General features: G+C 42.9%; 1 protein-coding gene and 1 long non-coding RNA gene across 8 annotated transcripts in view; one reads left to right on the top strand and one right to left on the bottom strand.

Moving 5' to 3' along the window:
• eya1 (EYA transcriptional coactivator and phosphatase 1) overlaps positions 1-8,198 on the top strand; it is a 63,327-nt gene extending 55,129 nt beyond the window's left edge. For all 6 annotated transcript variants that reach the window (XM_005471799.4, XM_005471798.3, XM_019363242.2 and 3 more), the window contains 6 exons: positions 1,550-1,608; positions 1,718-1,878; positions 2,105-2,219; positions 2,565-2,686; positions 3,498-3,598; positions 5,903-8,198. In XM_005471799.4, the coding sequence (XP_005471856.1) occupies positions 1,550-1,608; positions 1,718-1,878; positions 2,105-2,219; positions 2,565-2,686; positions 3,498-3,598; positions 5,903-5,983 (639 nt within the window). In that variant the 3' untranslated portion in view covers positions 5,984-8,198. The remainder of the gene's footprint in view (positions 1-1,549; positions 1,609-1,717; positions 1,879-2,104; positions 2,220-2,564; positions 2,687-3,497; positions 3,599-5,902) is intronic.
• LOC102078726 (uncharacterized) lies at positions 7,530-17,603 on the bottom strand. 2 transcript variants are annotated; one of them, XR_001223887.2, is made up of 6 exons: positions 17,111-17,603; positions 16,913-16,982; positions 15,365-15,542; positions 11,251-11,386; positions 10,168-10,238; positions 7,530-7,699 (listed from the first exon to the last, which is right to left on the bottom strand). It is a non-coding gene; the product is annotated as an uncharacterized LOC102078726 (long non-coding RNA). The 2 variants fall into 2 exon arrangements; XR_001223888.2 differs by lacking the exon at positions 16,913-16,982 and having other exon boundaries at positions 17,111-17,601.
• Positions 17,604-18,976: the final 1,373 nt, after the last annotated feature.

Below are 18,976 nucleotides of genomic sequence, written 5' to 3'. Positions count from 1 at the left end.
CAAAGTCTTTTCCTCTTTGGATCTCGGGGCTTGCTGGGAGAGGCTTGGCGAGAGAATGGCTGCATTAGAGCTGGGGTTGGGGGTCAAGATTTTAATTCTGTTAAAGAACAGCTGGTTTGAGTTTTTCTTCACGTCGTTCTTCCCTCCCTCTCTCCACAAATCCAGGGAGATGAAAAATTTGTTCAGATGGGAACCAGTAAAATAAAAAAGGTTTACGGTCCAAAGCCCTTATCCTTACCCTGCTCTAGCATTAGGGAGGAATGTAATAACGTCAGCATTTGGCCTCAGTTAGACTGACTTAAAACAAGGAAGTCCTTTCTGTGTTTTGGTGTCTTAACAGCCGGATGAAACTTAATTAAAAAGCTCAAAAATTTTTGAGGGATTTTTCATATTTGAAACCAGAGGAATTCACCTCCTCCTGTTTCAGTTTTCTTGAGAAATTATTAACATAACTTTAAACAGGTGAGACAAACTTTTTTGGCAGTTGCGTAACCACTTTAAAATCTTTAGCCTTCCTAAAAAAATGAGAAGACAAACTAAATCATGGAGAGATCAAGTGCGCTCTCTGTTATTCACACTGGATTAAAACTGACTGAAACAAATTTAGAAGTAACATAACATGAATTTCAAACCTTTTTCCTCTTATCTAGGCTAATGCTGAACCTCTTTATGGCAAAATTGCTAACCACACAACATTAAAGAAAAAAAATAGCAGCTGAGCTACTTTGTTTTTCTTTTCCTCACATGTCATATGCTTATCTAGATGCCAAGCCAGGACTCCCTCACCTTTCGCCACTGATGGGGTGGAAAGACAGCAGGAAGGGGGAGGCACTAGAGGGCTCCCGTAAATGGAAAACTAATAACAGATTTTTTTTATTTTAGTCTGCTTTCTCCTGCGCTCTTTTACCGGTTGGCTGGCTCACTAGCCCCGGGGCTGTGTTGGTGTGTGGCGCAGCAGCAATCAGAGGTCATAATTTCATTGGCGGTTAGCATCAGGTTCAATTTTTCTAGTAGGTTACATTTACCAGAAAGTCTGGATTGTGTTACTGTGTACTGGTAGAATCAGTGCAGAGCTGCAGAATCCCGCTACCTTTCCAAGAGGAGCCAGGCACCCCCAAAGGGGAACAGGAGTGTGTGCATATGTTTGGAGATGGACGCACACAGAGACACATACACATGCACAATCCATTAGTGCCAAGATGCTTGTATTAGCTAGCTCTAGTCCTTCTGCTATGTAGAGTGTATATATATATGTGTTCAACTGTAATATTATACATAGAGGAGGAAACCTGGCGAGTGTTTACAGTTTCTTGATTGAGGCTTATTGGTTATGTGCAGGAGTGTCCACATCTTTAGATGTCTTTGAGACTGATGGTACAGTTTATTTTTATTTAGACCTTTGAGCTGCTGCATAGTAAATCAAAAAGGGGAAGAGCTGATTCAAAAGGAAATGGGGAGGCTGAATGTGTACAGGGAGCGCAAAAAATACTGGGAATATACAGGAAGTGTCCCGCATTACACAGTTAAGTGATTGTTTTGTGTATTTTAGGAATGTGACCAGGTGCACATCGACGATGTGTCCTCTGACGACAACGGCCAGGATCTAAGGTACAGCAGTGATTCATAGTTAGTCAACAAGAAATGCATCATATGCTCGGCCTCCACGAACAATGAAACAGGCTTGTGCTAACACATTCTTTCTCTGCGCTTATTTTAGCACGTATAACTTCAGCGCTGATGGTTTCCATGCAGCAGCTACCAGTGCCAACCTATGTCTGGCCACAGGCGTACGGGGAGGCGTGGACTGGATGAGAAAGCTGGCCTTCCGCTACAGACGAGTAAAAGAAATTTACACCACCTACAAAAATAACGTTGGAGGTAATCCCCGGCAAGCAGCGCTGCCCTGTACTGATTTTTTGGGTAGAAATGACTTTGCAGATGTACGTTCCCTCATTATGTGCGTGTTTGTGTGAGGGCACGCTCATGTTGGTGCGTGCGTTCTAAAAGCACACATGCCCCCACCACTTGGTCAGGGTAAATTTTGAAAACTTCGCTGGTATTCGGGGGGCCCGTCCAACCTAAACAATGTTACCCTGCATTTCAGGTCTGCTGGGCCCGGCCAAAAGGGAAGCCTGGTTGCAATTGCGAGCAGAAATTGAAGCCTTGACGGACTCCTGGTTAACACTGGCACTGAAAGCACTAACATTAATCCACTCAAGGTAGGACTCCAGTGAGGAAAATTTTACACGGTCCCATACCGCACATATATAAATTTGTATGTGGTGTGGAGTAGCCCATACTCCCACATTATTAGAAAAACAGCAACGTTGTGCATTTGTCTTTTTTAGACAGTCTTTATCTGCTCGTTTAGAAAAATACGTGTGCTAAGAGATCCGACTTGAAAAAGGAGCTGAAACGCAATCCTTCATCGCAGGACACTATTTAAAGAACTGATTCATTGCAGTGTCTTTATTTTCTGCACACTGTGTTTTCTTTTGTCCTCCCACGGAGTGATTTTGAATGATGTCACCTCTTTTTCTGCTCCTCTGTCTTTGTTACTGCAGGTCAAACTGTGTGAATATCTTGGTGACCACCACGCAGCTCATCCCTGCCCTGGCTAAGGTCCTGCTCTACGGATTGGGAATTGTCTTTCCTATCGAGAATATTTATAGTGCAACCAAAATAGGTAAAGACTGCATTTGATGTGTAATTTCTGAATTAGCTTGTTTGTTTTATGTTTTATGTGTCTTTGAGACACAAATGTCTATTTATTTATTCATTTATTTTAACCCCGATGAGATAAAACCAGTTAAAACATACATGCTACTAAAGTGACAGGACTGAGGCACGGACGGCGTGGGAGATTGAGTCACCGGAGAGGGTTGATGTTCTTGCGTGAAGGAGTAGTCCCAATCAGCCTAGGATTATTTTCTTGGAGCTTGGCCTGCGCTGGGCCTCTTCAGGCCTCTCCTGCTCAATCTCTGCATATGAAACCACTTCTGCACATTTATGTCATTCCAGCGCAACAGGGCCCCGTCCTCTTCCTCCTCCTCCTGCTTTTACCTCCTCACTTTCCCCTTTTTCTTTCTTTCTTTTTTTTTTTACTGTTTTAAATGCAAAATAAACATCAAGTTTCACTCTTGCGTCAATATCAGACCCATCAGTGAAGAGTTCAGGGAGAGAAAGAGTCACAGTGGAGCACAGTGGTCTTCAAAACAAGACCCTGTAGCAGGACTGATTTGCCTGTTTGTTCTAGATTTAAAGAGGAGAGGGGCAAAGTTAATGCTTTTAAGATTGTCTTTATCTGGGGGACAATCTTATCACATCTCCTTCCTGAACCCACTGTTTGCACTCTTCCCTTCTTTGTAAATTTGGTGTTTTAAAGAGGATCTTGTCACCCTCGGCTTCTAAATCAACTTTGAGCATGTGTGTGCCTGCATATCTTTTTTGCATCCACGTAATGCTTTACTAAGAAACTGCCCTCGACTTCTTCACAGGGAAGGAGAGCTGCTTTGAGAGAGTAATTCAACGGTTCGGGAGGAAAGTTGTTTACATTGTTGTTGGAGATGGGGTAGAAGAGGAGCAAGGCTCAAAAAAGGTAAGAGGCTTTAGAATAATAGATAAAGTAAACAACATGCACACTTGTATGTCTTTAGGGTATATTTACATGGTGAAAACATCCATGAGAACCACATAAAGTGTGGAGCAAAGAACTCCTGATTAGTTTTCATAGGGTCAGGAGTTCATTGTGAGGGAACACCGAACATACCTGCCATACTTTTCCAAAGAAAGGAATCAACGCTCCGGCTTTCCTTCTCAAGAGTCTTTGCTTTGCTTTCATTTGTTTATCCTCTTATACGGCATCCAAGCACAAGAGAGAAAGTCTGTAGTGTGTAATCAGCCCTCTTCCTCCACCATCTCAGGTTTACAGAGCAGGGGAGGGGAGAGATGGCATAATTATATATTCCTGCTTGGTGCTCTGAGCAGTGTGAATGCTGTATGTGTAACGCTAGACAAGCCCTTTCAGGCATGTTGAAGGCGCATCGTAAATAGAGCGCACATAAAGGCGACTTAAATCATTGTTGATGAAATTAGAATATTTACTGCAATGACAAGCCTGTTAGCACGAGATGGATCAAGGAGGGCTCGCTGCCGACCTCCGCCCACGCTCTTGCAGGAAGCATGACAGTATCTGTTCAGATGAATTTGATGTCTCGCTGTTTTTTTTTTTTCTCTTCCCCATTTTTTTATGTTACTTGTTGGCTCTTGCTCCAGATCTTGTGCATTCAGCATTCCTGTCAGGTTTGGATGTAAAGCAAATGCTGCATGTGAGACTCGCTCTTTAGCAAATTAATCAGCGGCTCAGGAGAATACTTCCCTGACAGTTACGGTGAGCCGCCCGTGTCACGCTGAAGACATTGAGTTTCCCTTTGAAAGTCCTCCAACTCCTTCTTCACCTGTTTCTCCATAAACAGAGCAGAAGCACGAGGACCGACGCCGAGCGATTAGGCAGCTATTAGAGAGAAGTAAGAACCTTTACCCTGGATAAAAGCGTAAAGCAATAGCTCTGTGTTATGAAAAGCGAACACGCCCTGGGAATGTGGTCTTGAGGGATGATTGTGGAAAAAGATGCAAATATTTTTACTCAGCTTTGAGTTGTTGGAGAGTGACATTGATGGAAGAATAAGGTGTTTTTTTTCCCTCCATTTGAGTGGTTCGAGTCCCGCGACATGCCATGCGGTAAAAGGTTTCTGTGTCAACATCAGAGAGAAGGTGAAATAGCACAACAATTTCACCCGTCAGGAGGCGCATATCAGACGTGACACATCGTGGAACTACAAAAGCAAAAGTCTGAAACTTCTCCTGGTCTTCATTCCTTCACTTACAAAAAAAAGAAAGAAAGAAAGAAAAAATTCACAATCCCTGTCTTCAGTTATTGCCTTCGCTTGGGAGAGACAGCAGAGATAACATCGCCAGCTTTTAAACTTGAAAGCAAAGACAATTTACAAAACAAAAAGCAAAAGAGCTTTTTAAGGGTCAGTGCAGGCTCTCCTAAGCGGAACATACGCCTGGGAGAGGCCATACCTTTGATAAGGGGAGGGTAATGGGCTCCACACACTGAGGAGCTGAGGACTCTACCTGACAAGCTCCTTTCATTCTCTGCGACTCAGGTTTCTCCCCCCATCCTTTGCCTGGGAACAACAGCTCATTTGCACTGTCCTAAACACACACTGGCAGGCAGGAGGTTCATTCAAAAGACACTGTGGGGAGTTCATTTCTGTTCAAGTTAAAGACAGTCAGTGCATTAGTCTGGTGGTATAAAACTCCACTTTGATGCAGCAAAGAAATTAGTTACAGGTACAGATATACGATTTGGCTGCGCGGACTTATGCACAAGGGAGCAAGAGGAGTAGGTGGGGTGCGTTAATGATATGATTGCTTTTCCTGGTGAGTGGACCAGGCTTGCTTCATTCACTAAACATATTACCGCAGTATAAAGAATAAGAAATCAGTTTAGAAGGCCTGCAAGTATTCGTCTATCCAATTCTAATAGTGTGTTCTTTGTTAAAGGCTGACTGAAAAGTATATAATTTTGTCCATAACATATTCCAAAATGAATTGATATGATTTGCAATCATGAAAAGAAACAAATGCACTCATCTTTTAATAAATAACTAAAAGGATTGATAAATATTTTGCTCATTAACATCTCTTTTTTAGCAATTTTACTCTTTCATCTAAGGTGCATTCTCCTGATTGGAATAGAAGTCATTTTTATTCATGTAAATGGCTAAAAAGATAAATTTTTTAAAAAACGGTTTAGTTCGTTTTTTAATTAGTTTGAGAATTTTGAGTTTTGTGTTTAATAAAACTAAAAAGATGCTTTTTTTTCCACCCACAGCACAACATGCCCTTCTGGAGGATCTCCAGCCATTCAGACCTCATGGCCCTCCACCATGCTCTAGACCTGGAGTACTTGTAGCACCGCACCACCAACGTGTACCCCCTGCTCCGCTTCGGCACACCACACAACCTTTCACCTTCGCCCTCCAGCCCCATCCCACGCTTGCCACGGACCCCACAGCTCAGAAAAAAAGACAAAAAACAACAAAAAAAACAGCCGTGCTGCCGTGCTGCTGTGCTGCCTGGCGTCTGTCTGTCACTACATAGGAAGAAAAGAAGAGGAGAACGGAAAAAAGAAGACTGAGCACACGGTTAACGTGCTGACATACGGTCACACATCGTCTTAACCCTAAACTCTTTCTTTCTTTCTTTTTTCCGGCGAAGCGAAGGAGAGAGAGAGAAAGAGAGAGAGAGAGAGCGAGGTGAATTTACGGCGCTGCAGCTGCTTGCCCTGGTTACTGTGAATTGGCCGCTTTCTGGAGCTGTCAAAGTGTTTTACGGCCCCCTGTTTGTGCCGGGACTCTGTCAGGGTTCACACCTGTGAGGAGAGCAGAGCTACTGATGGCCTCGCCTGCCTCGCCTCGCTTCGCCTCACCTCGCCCCAGAACTCAGTTACAGCGAACCGCAGGGCCCACAGCTACTGGTGGTGACTTTTCTGCGTCCCTCTGGCTCGCCCCACGTCTGCTCTTCGCCTCCACTTTATTTCTGTTCCTCTGTTCGTAGCCTCCCCTTCGCTGTGGGGCAGAAAGACCAAAGCAAGTGCTCCTCTGTAAAGCGGCGGCCTGGGAGCTCTGTGCTTCTTATTTATGAACAGACACTTTGTGAGTGGCACCGCGCCACTGAGAAGGTACCTCGATGATAAAAGACTCGTGCCTTTTACAAAGTACTATTGATTTCCACCGCAGCGAGAGGAAGACTTTTATGGAAGAGACAAGAAAAGGGGGTTTTCTAATAATTTAAGAAAATTACAAAAAACTTTATTTACAATGCTGAGACAATCATGTACAGAGGAAATCTTTTTTTTTTTGTGTGTGTGTGTGTGTGTGTCTAAGTTTGTAATCACTGGACTATTCCTTCCTATATTCATTTTAGGTACATGCTCTTGAAAGATGGCAATGCTTTTTCATTGAAGTTTTAAAAAAAGGCATCCCATCGCACATAAGCTTGTGCGACGACGCCTGAAAGTGTTGATGTGTTAAAGTTATGTTCGATAAACAAAATATGTAGATATTGGGATTTTGTGATAAATTGTTTTGTCAAGACCAAAAGCATGGATGTCAAGTGTCAAGGACCTTTCTTTTCACTCTGTGATGTTTTCTCGTCCTTACAGGAAACTTCAGTCACACACTTTATATAGAACAACAGGTCTCTTCTTACTATACGTCCTTCTCGGACACATATATCAAAGGGAAAATATACTTTGTTTTTTTCTTTAGTTATTCAGGAAGGTAGCTCACAACCTTGTGTCCTTACGGCATTTCACCAGCTTGCAGCCCTGACCCCATATATTCAAAGGCAAACACAATTCTGACGAGGGTTTTGGATACGGCAGACGGGAATTTCTGAGAGCCATTTTAATGTCAAATTTAAATAAATCTGATGTTTGAAAAAAACAAACAAAAAAGCAGGCTTGAATAGGTTTTATTATCTTTTATACAAGCACTATAACAACTCTTGTACAGCAAGCGTAATTTTGTATACTGTAGTGTTTTTATTTCGACTCTGAGAATACATTCTGTGTCCCTCTTTGAAGTAGCTGAAGTACACGAAGCCCTTTTTCGTAGCGCTTCTGCATCTGTGGACGGGGAAACCATAATTAGCATTGAGAGAAAAGCCACTAACTTCGAGAGGTTTGTGAACATACAGGACATGTGCTATCGACTGTGAATTTCTTAAACAGAAACCGACTTGTTCTGTTTCTAATTTCTTTCCCTCCTTTGCACATGATCACTGTTGTCCTTTTACATTTCAATTCAAATCCTTCTCTCTTCTGACGTACCCCTTCTCCCCCACCCTGCCCCCCCGGCAATCACACGGGGTATCTACATATTGCTGCTAGATCAAGGTAATGGTAGGTAAATAGAGGAAATGTTTTATAGATTCATACAGCACGCTTTTTTTTAATTATGTTGCAATCATAAATGCAAACTGGAAATACTTTACACTACATGGGCCTCATTGTGGGAAAAAAAAAAACGCAAAAGATTGTCGTGTCTGCAAATTATGTGTACAGATGTTTTTGACATTATTATTTGATTGTGTTTAAATTAATAAAACTGATTTGTGAACTGTTACACGTTGCTGACATTTTGTCCCCTTTTCCTTAAAACTACAACATAAAATTTAACTTTTTTTTTTTTGAAGAGCAACATTATTGCCCCCCACAACCACCATGACTAACCACCAGTGTCCAGATTGACACAGATGCCATAGGGTTCAGACACTAATCCTACCAGGAAGTAAACAGAAACTGGAGCTCTTACAAGTCTAGACCAAACAACAGCCCATACCCTTTACCCACACACATGCTAATCACATCCCTTTATTAATCTTCCCAATGACTACAACTTTAAAGCATTCTTTACACTGTTTTTGGTTGCATTTCTGTTAAAGGCACAGTTCAACCCCAAATCCAAGTTATATATTTTTCTGCTGAGAAGAAGAAAACCTGTATAAACTGTCTTACTTGCATGCTTGGTATGTTATTAGCACCTTAATGTGGGAACTATTGTCTGTATTCTGTCTAAAATCCACCGTAGTGAAGGAGGATAGCAGAGGGTTGGTGTGACAGAGGAGGATGCCAGAGATAAGATAGATGGATGCAGATGATCTGCTGTGGCGACCCCTAAAGGGACCAGCCGAAGGAAGAAGTCCACATCCACGATCCAGGCGAGCTAGCATTACATCTCAGTCAAGGAGGATCCCATTAATTTGTCTTTCCTCTCATGCTATCAGAGCATCTGGTCACTGGTTCCACGCTTCCTTTAGCAAAGTTCTTTGGTAGAAAGAAAATAGTTCCTAATATGTAAAGATTAAGGGTGTCCCTTTCATCTGAGCTGAAGGTAGCTAGCTGACTTCTTGTTTTAGGGAGGCGACAAAAAAGTTTGCAGCTTTTTTTGGTGCTTCCAACACCACAAGAAAAGAGTCAAAGATTTCTATTGCTCCAAAACTGGGCAAGCCACAAAAACACTCTAGATGGCTAGCATACATGGCAGGTCAGCAGAAAAAATGCACATTTGATATGGGGGTGAATTTCTCCTTAATTTGATTTTTTTCATTCCTGTGAGAAAGTTTACTTGATAGCTTCAACAATATATAACATACATGATGCATGTTTGAGTCTCCGGAACCTGAGCCAAAATATAACCTAATATTTGGAATGCTGTAGTTCTATCCTAATAGTCTAATGGAGCCTCCATGCATAATTTACGCTTATCAAACCACTCCAATTCAAAGAGAGCTGAGTTAGTTTAAATAACATATGAAAAATATTTATGAGCCTCATTTTATGAGGTGGTCACAGCTAAGACAGTCCAGCGTGTAACACTAGCCTGGACAGGGAAGAAAGTGTCCGGCCTCCAAAACCACGTTGGGAGAATTAAGCATGCATGGAATTTTATTTAGAGCCACATGGCCCGTTTAATATCCAGATCAATTATGTTTTCAGATGGAGAGGGAGTGATGGCCAGGGAGAGGCATGTGCGTCTGCCAGGCTGGACAAAGCGAGTCGGGGCGCTGCCATCGGAATGCACCAGCACAATGACCTCTAATGTGCTTTTCCCACTTCTGAACAGCTGAAAGACTAAGTGGTGTCTGAGGTCCCGACTGGCTTTCTCTTTCGAGGAGCGGAGCGCTGCTCTCTCACAGAATAGAGGTCTGTTCTCTTTGATAAGTTTTCCCGATGTTCTGAGACCTGGCAGAAATAGTCAGACACAACCAGACCAGACATTTTGAGAAAGAAAAAGTGGGTGTCGAGAGTGTCGGCCAGCCATTCTGGCTGCTCGGACAAAACAGACGGGAATAAAAACAAGAGCCAGATTGTGTCTGTTTGGCTCGTGTCACTCATCTGGTTTAAAGTCCTCTATCAGGTCTTTAATTTCTGGCGAGTTCTACCAACCTTTGCAGGGCGATGTATGGCCCGGCTGTTACGTGTAGGTTTCACAGTACTTTAATCAGTCTTAACAGTAACCACGTAGTTCTCAAGAGGTCTGATCTTCACTGAACTCCCACCCACATCCTTGTAGAAATAAAAGGCACCACTACCTTGCAGGTCTCGTGTTGGGCATTCCTCTGCGGGACGTCCCAGCAAAGTGCCCGCCCTCCATAAAACTGTACTGCAATAATAAACAACATCATTGGTGATTTACGACCTTGCCCAGACAGTGATTTCATGCAGATTTTCATAGAGTGGGGCCTCTGACGGTGCATCACAATTGAACTAATATTGTATTACATGCATATCAAACTCCCCTCCAAAAAACCTGATCCACATCCACATGAGCCACATCTCTTTTACGAGCAGGAAGCCTATTAATAGTCCCGTGTTCTCTTGGTGGCTAGTGTGTCTCAACTTTAGGGGAATTTGTGTCTGTAGCGAGCAGATGTCCACAGGCTGAGACAATAAGAAAGAGGGGGGAACTGGAGACATTTTGACACAAAGCTTTTACCCTCAGCAGTGCTGTGAGGAGTTTCTGCTCAATCTAAGAAGCAGAAGCTCATGCTGTTGGGACATTAAATCATGCTTTTCTTCATTCTTGGTTTGCCTGTTTGTCTTGGGGCTGGATATCAAACCCATTGACACTGATTACAACGCCTCCGTGAGTGCTTTGAAGACAGGGAAAAGCTTCCAACTCATTTTCCTCAAGTGCATGGCTCTGTTAGCACTGGCAGGCAGCGAGAGTGGCAAACCTGTTGTCATGCTGTGGTGGGCAATGGTGCTAAACTAGGCCCTTTTGTTTACTGTTTGTTTATTTCTCAGTTACTGGGATTTGACAGACAGAGTAGGACAAGGACAGCTGGCAATCAGGAAGCTGTGGATGCCAGGGATCTCGGCCAGGAGTGTCAATGCCGAAGGGGCCGGGTGTCCACAGCTATGCCTGTCCAATGCAGACGAGGCATTCTCAAGTAAATCAAGACTGTGACACGCCATTAGTGTATGTTGGTGGAGGGTCTGATTGGGCCAAAATACTTTGGTCATGGGTGTAAATGAACTTGCTGAGTGGATTGTGCCGCGTAGAGGTCAGCCACGGTTAATTTGCGTACACACATTCAGACGCCTGCTAGATGAGCCATGTATTGTATTAGGATTTTCCAGCTTCTAGTGTTGCAAATTGTGTGAAATCTTACCAGAAGTGGTTGTTTTGACAGAGCCCAGACTGTTTTAATAAAACATTGAGGTACAGTGGTAGTCACTGTGGATGGAGCCACTCATCGCGCGTCCCACATCGAGGTCGGAACCATACTCGCTTGCGGACACGGAAAGCTGTGGACACAATGGATAAGAAGTCTTTCCTGTTATATTTTGTTTCTAAGTACACTTGGAGTACAGCTGAAGGACAAATGCATGGTTCCAGCGATCATAAAAGAATGACGTAAACAGATGTGCAATCGTTACCCCACTCGGACTTGAGCCGACTCGCATAGTTGCACATAACTCAGCAGTAGTTGCTGCAGCTTATGTTTAATTAATATGACACACAGCAGTGTGGCACTGCTGTTTCTGGGTAGTCGGCTTTTCTTTGTTGAATTTGGATGTTCTCCCTGTGCCTGCATGGGTTCTCTCTGGATAAAGCATGCATGTTAGGTCAGTAGGTGATTCTAAATTGATCCTATGTGTGAATGTGAGCATGAATGGTTGGGATAGTTGGGATAGGCAACAGTCCCCCTGCGATCCTGAATTGGATAAGCTCCTGAGAAAAGAGATGGATGAAGTAGAAACATGTTATAATGTAGCTTTCAGGTTCTCTTGTGATCGCAGTGATGTCCGTTTGGTACCCTAAGCCCTAACTCACCGCTGTGTACCACCTACAAAAATACTTCTACAACAACTGATGTAGTTTGGCAGGTATTGAAACTCATTCTCTAAGCAAATTCAGCAGCACCAGGCATACTTTCAAATAACCTCACACCACAGCTCATAACCTCTGCGAGGTTGCAGTGTTTGAGTAGCTATGAGAGCAAGCAGCGTTGCCAGGCCCAGAGTTGGACCTGTGCTCACTTTCTGCCCAACCACACGTCAGCTCCACCTGCATCTGTGGTCAAACACACACACACACTCCCTCGTATTTACTGGGCCCACTGCACCATTCCATTTGAAGGTGAGTGCCACAATTTTATATGGCTAAAGCCACCCCCACAACCGTGAGCATGCTTGCGTGTAAGTGTGCAAGTGCAACACTTCTAAGCTAACTCAAGAGCTATGAGCTACCAGGTCCCTGAGGGTTTATTTAACAGCCCCTCTAGACCTCCCTGTTTGCTGTCTGTGTGTGTGTGTGTGTGTGAACATGTGCAGCATATTTACGTGAATGTGCATTTGTGTGAGTTTTTGTAGTGCTAAGTGTGTGTTTGCATGGACCTCCCTCGCGGGTGTTAATTGGGCCAGCTCCCTCCAGTTAGGTCTCGGACTGAGGCCAAGCTCCCTCTCGTCTGGCAGGAGAAACAGCCTCTGAGCCATTTTAATAAACTCGATGTCATCTGTTAATAAAACAGCCTCGAGTCCCACCTTGGCTTGTTTTTGCTCAATAAGTCATGGGTGATGTTTCCGTTCTCCCCACATATTTCTTCTTTAAGAAGAAATGAAGGAAAGGTGAAACCTGTTCATTTTATTTTATGTCCTCAAACACTAAACACTGCAAAGGTAACTAGTTTTCTCTGGTTTTCCATGTGTGTGTGTGTGTGTGTCTTTATTCAAAGCGTGATTTGTTCTAGATTTTTAAGGGGTCAGTTATAGTTAAATGTACCCTGAAACTTGTTAGGTGTGCAAATAAAATCCACTGTATTCACTACAACAAACTTAAAAAATAAGGGTGTTTTACAGTAAAATACTGTTGTTTGAGAATACAGTTGAATACTATTACCAAATGGTAATAATGATAATAATGTATTAACAACAAGCTACTGTACAATCATGTTATATATGAGTTTAAATCATGTTGGATCAGGGCAGACTCAGGTAGCCATAAAATATTGTAGTAACCTAAAGAGACGGATTATGGACACCCCAAAGACTCATGGAGTTTCAGTTTCAGTTGTTTGGACAACAAACAGTTTTAACTTTTATCTAGCAGTAGGTAGCATGATGAGCTTGAATTAAATACACTATGCAGAACTTGAGGTTGTGCAGCACATATGGTAAGGACAAGTGTTCCCAAGACTGGCATCTTGTCATAGTTTAAGAAATAAATAAAGTGCATTTAGAGTACATTCATAATGGGAAATAATACTCTGTTTTGGGACACAGTTCTTCAGGTTAAATATTTGTTGGGATTAAGGTGGTGTCTACAAGAACATTGGTATTTTAGTAACCATAGTGTTTTCTATGTGCTTTGGCCCTCCGTACAACCGTACACGACATTTTAGGTGGGAAACAAGAAACTCCAGTTCTGTGTTTGTACGTTGACGAGGCAAAATAAGAGTCTCAAAGAATCCCTGTTTTCAAAAGAAATGCCAGTGTAGGTGTGGACATAGTCCAGTTCACAAACTGGTTACTTGCATGATAACATGAAGGTTGTTCCAAGTATCTCCACTGCACACTCGTGTACAGCTCCAGCACAATGCCGATGGCGACCACTCCAAACAATGCTTGTGATTCCATCAAAAAGGCTGCAGAGCATTTCATCGTATTATATATTATACAGTAAGCTTGTATACTATATAGTGCAATACTATAATATTGTTACAAGAGGAACCTTGCCTAATTTAGCACGCAAGTTTTTTTAATCATTATAATTTTTACAGTGTTGGAATAGTAATAGTAACCTCAGATAAGGATAACCAAAAAGCTTCCAATAATTCCATATTTAGAGTCTAATAGGAGTAAGAATGAAAAAAATCTTACAATTTTGATATCAACTGAAAATACAGAGGGACATTATGTCTAAAAAGAAGGCGCACAATAGTTGTTTTATGCCACATTTTTTTCTCTAATGGTATCTTCACTTTAGTCTGCTGGGTTTTTTTTTTCTTTCTTGGGGCCGTGGTGGCCCAGTAGGAATGTTAATGTCCTGTTCCAGTTGGCTGGAAATGTTTCTGCCTCTATCTGGGCCCGGGACTCAGAGATGTTAGGTAGCACAGTGTGACGAGCCGCCGGGACAGGAGAAAAATTTTCTATATCCTGGGTGACTCCACTCTTCTTGGGGATTACAAAGGGTTTAACTGGGGGATGAAGGAGAGTAAAGTGGTAAGTGACATTTCTGGTCTGGGAATATGGCAATCAGCAGCATGGAGTCCAGCCAAGTCTACCGGCCTGGCCAGAAAATGCTAAAAAGGCTTGGGAGAGTGTAAACAAACGCAGCACTGGCTAGCAGTGCGGGACGGAGGGGAAAGGAGGGAAGGGAGGAGGAGGGAGTCCAGGGGGACAGATCTGTTAACCATCAGTGGCTGCGTTTCATCCCGCCGCCCGTCTCCAAAACCTTCAAGGGAGGCTTTGTGTACCTGCTCTGCAGACAGGAGCTGGGAATTTGGGGAACAGGAAACCAAGGCTTGCCTCCATCCCTCCTTCCCCACAGCCTAAACCCGTTCTCTTTCCCTGTGCCCCCGGCTGCCCTGCAACACACACCCTGCATTCACCACATGCGATGCCCTCTCTCTTTCGTCACCCCCCGCTAACTCTTATAACTCTACCCTGAATGAGCATGTTGTACAGTAGGCCATTCAAAACACCCACACTCACACGCTGACAGGTAGGCTGATAAGGGGACACTGGCTTGTCCTACTACTTCTTGATGTATCAAAGAATAAATGTTTTTTCATGAGCTTACTTTTAAATCCAAAAGAATACTTCAGGTTAACATTTCTATCAGCAGTAGTAATTTCTCAGCTTTGACTTGAATGCACAAAGCTTGTCCTGCATGAAGGCCTACATCCTTCAGGCTGAATAAACCAGAGGTGGAGGTATTTTAACCTTAATGCATAATTCATGATTCTTCCTCTGAACCACCAAACAAGCATACAACACTGACAGAGTTCACGATGTTAATCTTATGAGGTTCATCACAACTGGTGCGCAACTTGAACGATGATGACAAAAAGCTGCTAGGCCTGTTACTTAGGCCTAAGATTAGTTGGGTAGAGTGAGAGTTCAGAAAAATAATCCATGACAAACAGTGACTGTATTCACTATCTGCTACAAGGTACAGCAATGCCGTCAAGCTTTCGATTTCTCCGTACTATTACGATGTCCAAGATGATACGTAAGAGGTCAGAAAAACAAGCCAAAGCAGAAGGCCAGCCATTTTCTTACCTGCTTATCCAAATCAAGGTTGAGTGGGGGTTGAAAGCTATACCAGCTGTCATAGGCCAAGAGGTAGGGTACACCCAGGATGGATCATTGAGTCTATTGCAGAGGGAAGTCAGAAGTTTCACAAACTGACTCTTGAGGCAGACTCAGTCCCAATACATCCTGATGTTATGCTGTCAACCTTTAAGGACAAAACTAAACATCAGGGCTGCAAAGCAAAGGCAATTTTGGCTTTTACATCTCAATTTTATATCTAATTTACCCCATCTATTTTTTATCACTTGTGTAATTTGTGTATTCAAGTTGTGTCTTAAAGTTGTACATTACTGGTGATTTCCCTTGTTCAGCTTCCAGTTCTACTAAAGACTCTCCAAGTAGTTGGCTGTTCACGCTGTAAGTCTAAATGGCTAACTAAAGATGTAAAAATAATATGAATGTCACAACTAAGCCCTGGTGGCCAGTAGTTTGCATGGAAAATGCATAATAAAGATACCACATTTGCATTTCTTGATTCCAGGACCTTTGCTTTCGATTTGTTTTCAGTACGTTTACCATGTAGAATCTGTAGTAAAGCAAGGAGGCTTTGATTTAACATGAAAATACAAATGTAGTTTTCCTCATTTCTAGCCATATTAGGTCGCAATCACACAGGGCAAGAGACTGCTCTTGAAAACCACCAACAACCGTTGATCACAAGGGAAACATTTGTAATCCGGGTCACAAAGAGGTATTCGGTGCTTCTCTGAAAACCTTGTTGCGATTACTTTGGTTGCTAGCAGATTGCCATGGTTGGACATGGTTTGCATGGAAGGTGCCAGCTTGTCTTCAAACACTCGCCAACTACTCTCCAGGTGGAAGGAAATCTTAAAAATCTGTGTTCAAATTAAACGTTGTGCCTCAGTACTGCAACCAACACATTTCAAAAGACTCAGCTTTACTTTACAGGGTGTCCCTTCCAGATTGTTTAGAAACCTTTCAGTTTTAGTATAGTTTGGAGAGCAGTAATGGCGAGTGTAATGAAAACTATGGTTGACAGCAGCAAACTGCTAGCAACCAAAGTAATCGCAAGAAGGGTTTTTCGGTGGAGCACCTTATGCCTCTTTGCATGAGTTTCCCCTTTCATAAATTAAGCATCTTCCCTTTACGATCGGTGGTTGTCAGCTGGTTTCTGAAAGGTCTCTAGGCCTGTTTGAATGTGGCTAGCAATGTGAAGTCTACATTTGTATTTTTATGTCCAACCAAAGCCTACTAGCAAAGGTGTAGCAAGTTGTCCTGGAATCAAGAAATGCAAATATGGTATTTTCATTATGGAGCCCATTACTGAGCCTACTGTCACGTTCAAATTTTAAAATTAGCAGCTTCAGAAGTAATATCTTTTTAACTATATTTTTAGTGCCTGCTCTTCTGAAGGAAAGGTGTGGCTTATTGTCTGTTAATACTAGTGACGAAGAGCAATACTCATCCCTGGCACCGAGTTGAAGCAGATCATAAAGGCTTCATTGTGAATGTTGACTTGTCTCCCAGAATGCTAAATTAAAAAATGGATGTAACCTAATACGGGATGGTAGCGGCGATAAGATCTGGAGTCAGCCCATGTCCCTGCAGGCCCTTCTGCTCCTCGCTACACCACAAGGGAAGGCAGTGACAAGAGGTGTTCAGGAAGCAGTGAACACCCAACAGATCAGGAGATTTTTTTTGTTTTGTTTTTAAGGTGAATAAATTCATTCCAGAACCTTAAATTACAATCACCTTTCAAAAAAAATGTCTGCTCTCGAAGCCCGAGGCACTGTTTGTCTAGGACGCGGGGAGGGGAGGGAAAGAGGAAGTGCAAGGTGTTAGCTGACGGCAGTTGCAGTCAGCGAGACGTATCGGTGCGCGCGCATTCTCGTGTGAATGTGCGTCTGTGCTGACATTCATAGCATTAGGTGTGTTTGTGTGTAATTAAAGAAAATTTGAGTCACTCTTAAATAGCTCTCAGAAGGGGGATTTTCATTATCGCTAGACTCGGTGGTGCACATGTGAGCGTATGCATGCAGAGCAGGAGAGTCGCCATGCAGTGCCATGACAACAGTGGAGCTGTCTGATCCTCTCTCTCTCTAATTGTCTGTGACCTCGTAACTGGAGAAGTGCTCTCAAGGCAGGAGGAGGGCCTTTCACACGGCAATCACTTTTGGATTTGTCCTCTATGCAACTCCTGAATACCACTTGCCAAAAAGAGGTGTGTATATGTGTGTGCGCACGTCAGTGTGCGTACGTGCAGGTGCGGCCACTTCCTTAACTCCCACCTCACATGTATTTGTCTTTTCTCAATTGGCTGCGGATTAAACGTAAGGCATGTCTGGATTAGACACCCAGGTCACATCAGGGGTTGATCTTTTTTTTTGGCCTTATTGTGAAGTTAATGAGAAATTTTAGATTTGTGAAAATATTCACAAAGCTAACTTCTCTGACTTGCAGCAAGGGAGATGATGAAATTCCTGTTAGAAGAATTTGTGCTAATTAAAAACAAGTTGCTATCAAATCTTTAAGGTGCTTTTTATTACTTTTAAATGGTTTTGTAAATTTACATTTTTTTCCATATTTGGATTTCAGTATTCCAGTTTTGTGTACTAAGTGATAGCGAAAGTAATTCCAGGGGAATGCACTTTCCTCTATCTCTACACAGATCCCCCCATCTGTCCTCAGAGATCGGGCTTTTTTGATGTCTCTGTTGTCTTCTGCCATAAAGGGGCCTCAGTAATGGCCCCTGTCACACACAAAGGTATTAAGGCCTAAAGCCTCTCTCTCTCTGACGCCACTGGCAGCTGGACCAGGGGAATAATTTGATTTGGTATTTTATGCTGGAAAAGAGCCTTTCTTCCCAAGCCACATTTGCGCTTGGCTCCGCCTCAGCCCAACAGCCCTCTGAAAGACTTTACATGACATTAACACATTTCAGAGAGCATTACGGCTTGAAAAGAGATTTGTCTAGACAAAGACATGGTTTATTTGTAGTTAAAGCTTCATTTCCTGCCTGTTCCTTCCTTGCACTCTTTCCCTGCACCTTTGCTCACCCCTCCCCAGCCCCCACCGTTGCCGACTCCTGCCGAGTGCACAATGGTTGGCGCCCTGACAGGTAAGAGGATTTCAATTAGTTTACCTCGGAATGGGCCCAGCAAAACGTGATTAATGAAAGCAATTAGTCTCTGTCATGTCTTCAGCACACTCCTGCTAAATCACCGGACTGCTCCTCACTGACGCTAAGAGCAAATTACATCACCCGGGCCCTCTCTTCTCCCTCTCTCCCTTCCTCTTTATGAGCTCCCTGTGTCTCAATGAAGAGAGCAACCGAAAGCAGAAAAAAGAGAGGTATGAAACCCAGCTGATACCCATGTGTGAGGGTTTTTTTCTTCTTTTTACACTTTAAAAGCCTACCCTATAAACATCTACACTTTCTAAGGACTGGCAATAAAAATGAATAATCCTCACCTTTTTTTTCTAAATACCATTTAAAAAGATTTAGGACACTGCTGCTTAAAAAAATAACAGTTGTGATGCAGCGAGGAAACATTTCTAAATCATGCTGAATGCTGTATGTGTGTATGCGTCATGGACTGAGTGATAATATTCAGGCAA

The sequence above is a fragment of the Oreochromis niloticus genome, linkage group LG9, assembly GCF_001858045.2.
Source record: "Oreochromis niloticus isolate F11D_XX linkage group LG9, O_niloticus_UMD_NMBU, whole genome shotgun sequence".
NCBI lineage: Eukaryota > Metazoa > Chordata > Actinopteri > Cichliformes > Cichlidae > Oreochromis > Oreochromis niloticus.
The sequence above is the reverse complement of the archived record's forward strand: the minus strand, read 5'-3'. Positions and strand labels throughout refer to the sequence as shown.